Below are 4,733 nucleotides of genomic sequence, written 5' to 3'. Positions count from 1 at the left end.
GGAATAATAAGAATGAATAGCTATTCTTTGAGAGTTAGTATTCCTATTTCAAGAATAAAATTTGGGTATCCAAACACCACCGAAGGGATTAATTGTGATTCTGAGAAAACATATAGCTTGTTCAATATAGTTCAAATAGATTTCTTGGAGCAAGGGAATAATATAAAACTTAATTATGTCATTGCTTAGGTCAGGTGGATGATCCATATCAGCTCTGTAATGTGTATAAAACTTCTGAATTACATAAGTGTCATGTAAAAGCTAACCACTCTCTAACCTGCACAGTGCTAGGATAAAAGCTAGAAGAGTTTCCATGCTGCTGTGCTTCTTATCTTATTTGCATATCGACTGGTAATACCTAAATTTATTTCTGATGAAACCAAGTTCATTGGACCTCCTTTTTTCAGTTTTATAATTATAATCGAAATTATATATCTTTATTTTCACTGGATTTTTTAGGTTACTAAATTCACTCCATCATTAGAATATAAATATAAAACCAGAAAAACAGAAAAAGAAAAACATAGGATGCTTCTTTACTCCAAATCGTGAAATCTTTCCTTATCCTCCCTATTAAAAAAAATTACTTTAAATTTAAAATATCGTAGACATCATCCCCTACCCACCAAGGGTACGCATAATTCGAGGGATCACAAGAAGCCCTTTAATGGAGTCCTCGTTCAAAGCACCTTGTTATACCACATCAATTAATAAAAATGGAGCCACATTGATTTATCAGCCTAGCTAGGCTGGTCCTCTACCCAGTAGCTTAAGTTTTCAGGCTATGAATTCATAAAAGAAGGTATTATTGTCATATCCATATGTGTCTTAATTAATCTTATTAGTCATGTGGGGCCCTCACCTGTTACTGGACTCACAGAGAGCTTGGCATCACAAAATTGGGTGTGGAAGGTTATCATAGTTCAATATCAACTAATGAAAGAGGTGTTCTATTAGCATGGAGTGATCATCCATCCACCACTTCAAATTTTTGGACCGTGAGACCCCACTGACCTGCAGAGTTGCGAAGGAACAGAACCAATTGTTACGACTTCAAGCATATCATTTTATCTCCTGTTCTTCCCCACTACACTTTTATCCTTCAGCATTTTTCTTGTTTCTTCTCTTGGAAAACATATATAGAACACTGCTTCACTCCTCTGTCTTCATTAATAGGGCGGAAGCTTTTATATCTTTCATCTCCCAGAATCTTTGATGCTTGCTTGTAAAATATGTCTCCAGCCGCACTGCCGCACTTCTAGTACTATTATCAGAAAAAGGCTTTTGTCATGCCATCTCTCTCTGCGCCACACTTCATACTATTATCAGAAAAGACCTTGGTGCTGCCATATCTCTCTCCCTCTCTCTCCATTTCTGTGTTCCACGACCCATGCACGCACAGAATCACAGCGACCTCTCTCCAAATAAAAACAAATTCTAAAATTACTTTTGATAAATATACACGGTAGAATTTATACGATAATACTTTCTTTATTGCCCCTATTTCACCTCACATGGAGAAGTCAAGGAGCATATAAAATCATAGAATATGTGTGGGGTGAACCAATTAATTTCCAAAGAAAAATTCAGCTATTTCTGTCATTCCTCGTTCACTCATAGCATCACAGCGCATGTTATCGATAAATAAGTGGACGAGATGCACCGCTTAATACTACTCATAATTTTTTTTTAAAAAAAGTGATCACAATGATGGAAATGTTTGGCGTGTTCTATTTATGGAAATAACAACATAAAACACTATACATCGACAACGGAATAGAAAGTTTAAATCCAAGAAAAGAAAATAAAGAGAACAGGAGACTATCACAGCGGATTTCTATAGAGAAGTAAAAGAAAACGAGAAAAATTAAGAAAGACAAAATTGCCACGACCCGCGACTCTACGAACTATCGGCCTCCCGCTGTTGCATTAGGTGCATCCAGCCATCATCAGTTCAAGCTAAGAGACCGAGCCCCAGCTCCACGCGACTCGCGTCAGCTCCAGGTGCGGCCACCTCGACCGGCCTGTCCTCCATCGGCCGGAGCCCCAGTGTCAGATCCAGCCGGATCACCTCCGCCTCGGCCCCACTCTCGTGCGGCTCCGCCTGGCTCACGTGCGACCCCCCAGCGACTCCACCGAGAACACACTCCCGTTCTCCTGGCTCTCCCCCACGTTCGCCGGCGGCTCGACCCCGCAGGCGCTCCCGCCCCAGAAGACCGCAGGGTCGCCCCCGCCCGGCTCGGCGGCGATGAAACCGGGAATGGCCTTGGGCTTGATGACGTGGCCGGAGCGCTTCTTGAAACGGGGGCGGGACTGGGCGACCTTGTGGATCTCCGCGGTGGCATCAGATTTCTTCGCCACGTGGCGGATGTCGTAGGGCTTGGTGGGCGGGACGGCGTCGGCGGAGTCGGAGGAAATCTGGACGATGGGCGCGCCCCGGAGGACGTTCTGCACGGCGGCCTGGCAGAGCGGCCAGTTTCCAGACCAAAGCAGCCCGACCGAGCCGTAGACCGGGTTCACCATCCGGCCGCAGGCTTCGTACAGCAGCGAGCGGAATATTGCTGAGATAGATAAACCAAGCACGACCGCAAAAGCGTTGAGTCCAAATTAATTCGATCCAAAATTTCGTAGAGCAATAAAAAAGAACAGGAGGGAGCGATGAAGAGAATACGGACCAGGGCGGAGGTGGTCGGGGCCGGAGTTGATGAGGTTCATGAGGCCGGCGCGGCCGTAGAACTTGGCGAGGAAGACGGTGGCATTGGCCTGGGCCTCGGGGCTCTTGATCCACTGGAGGCAGGGTCGGATGGTGCAGCTCTCGCTGCACCCCTTCCGGAGGATCCGGCAGCCGTTGCAGCTCATTCTCATGGCCGGCGGACGGACGGTGGCGATCCCCACTCGATACCAAATGCAACAAGGGAATAGAAGAGGAAACCCCGGAGACGAGAATAGTAGTCGGGATGGGACACAGGCCGAGAGGTGGGGGGGAATGGTGGGAGTTTATAAAGCATCAGGTGGAGCCGTGGGTTTTGCTACGTGGCCAGCGGTTTACGAAGGGTTGGAAAGCGGTTTAATTCCAAAAGAAAAGCTGGGTTCCAGGCCCAAATCACCCTTACCATTTGATATAATTACGGAAGCTAAAGCAACGGGGTGTATCAAAACAGCAGCAGTGAGGGGTGAGAGGGGTTGGGGACGTAGCCAAATAGAGATAGAGCGGAGAAATTATTAATTAAAAATGATCATATTAATTTAAAAAAATAATTTTTTTATCCAAACTGACAAAAGTTATCAATTAAAATGAACTTCAAAATTTTCAAATCAAGATTGGATAATAATATTATTTTTTTCAATCATAAATAATATGATCATTTTTTATTAGATTGGATAAAAACTAATAATTTTTTGATAGGATGAGAGGGAATGGGAGAGAAATTATTGTTTGGACTAACACAAATTTCAAAATATGTGCATGTTGGATAATATATAATTAAAATTTTATTAAATATAAAAATTAATATGACATGATATCTATCATGCAATTTGCTAGTTTATTCGGACATCGTCTAAATAATAATTTCTCAAAATGAAGACACGAAGAAATGAAAAATTATTGTCTGAACTATATTCTAATAGACCACCCAAATCTTATAGGGGATAACATGCCATATGTTTTGGGATTTCACCCAAATCTTCATAGTTCACGAATTTCTGATTATACGTAATCCATTGTGCATATGTTTTGGGATTTGTGCTGATCTACGTGAGCGTGGTCCAGGCAATAAGTTTTTGGAGAAATAGAAAGGGGGCGCGTGGCGCCCACGCTCAGGTAGCGAGGGTCCGCCGAATCGCCACGTCTCCAGGAGCGGAGAGAGGGGGAAACCGGGCGCTGCGGGCGCCCGCGAAAACAGCATCTCCCTCTCCCAAAAAGCAATCCCCCCTCCCAAAAAAACTCCCCGTTTCCTCGGATTCGTACAAAGGGGTGCTGCCGCCCCCCAATGGCCGGTTTCCGGTTACGTGGTTTTGGCCCGGACTGTGGGCGCCCCACGGGACGGGCCACTGGTTTTCCCGCGCGCTTCCGTCACGCCCTAATCTCGCGTGCGGATAGTATGCTGCTATCTGTCCATGCGGGATTTGGTTTGATTGCTTTCAGAGGACAGTGGACGGCAGGATCTAGAATTCATGCATAGAGATATCTATGCGCAGGATCTCTGGGCAATTGAGAAGGTGGTCCCATTTGGCGGATGCCAGCTGACAGTTGCTGATGCATGGAGATATCCACGCAGGTCCGCATCTGAATGGTGTAGCATGCAACATCAATCGTCCCTCTGCTTTGGCCTTTTGTTTTTTTGGCTTTATCTTGTTTATATATTATCTGTTTTCCTCTTTGGTTTCACAATTTTAGTGGGCACGTCTGAAATCGGTACATGTACATGGACAATAATTGCGTAGACCCTAACTCTATTGCTATAAATAACTCGAAAGGTAAAAGATTTATGTGCTACTGGACCATTATTGATTAACATTAAATTTTTATAGCAACTATCACAGAAAAATAGAAATACCTAAAAAAATACAATGGTTCATAAGCTATCTTTTCTATAAACATACATTGCACCTATTTTTATTATAAATCAAGACCATCATTTTCTTCCTATACCTTCACCGAATTTTTCTTTCCTCCAATAAAATAACATAGAATCAATTTCTAATTCTCTAAGTTTTTAGATGCACCATTT

General features: G+C 43.6%; 1 protein-coding gene across 1 annotated transcript; it reads right to left on the bottom strand.

Moving 5' to 3' along the window:
* Positions 1-1,765: 1,765 nt before the first annotated feature.
* Positions 1,766-2,952, bottom strand: LOC105041208 (LOB domain-containing protein 40-like). Its single transcript, XM_010918070.4, is given in 3 exon segments — positions 1,766-2,124; positions 2,127-2,561; positions 2,676-2,952. Coding segments are annotated over 3 exon segments (795 nt in total). The 5' UTR covers positions 2,866-2,952; the 3' UTR covers positions 1,766-1,954.
* Between the last annotated feature and the right edge of the window lie 1,781 nt (positions 2,953-4,733).

This window comes from Elaeis guineensis, chromosome 3, assembly GCF_000442705.2.
Source record: "Elaeis guineensis isolate ETL-2024a chromosome 3, EG11, whole genome shotgun sequence".
In the NCBI taxonomy this organism is placed as follows: Eukaryota; Viridiplantae; Streptophyta; class Magnoliopsida; order Arecales; family Arecaceae; genus Elaeis; species Elaeis guineensis.
The sequence above is the reverse complement of the archived record's forward strand: the minus strand, read 5'-3'. Positions and strand labels throughout refer to the sequence as shown.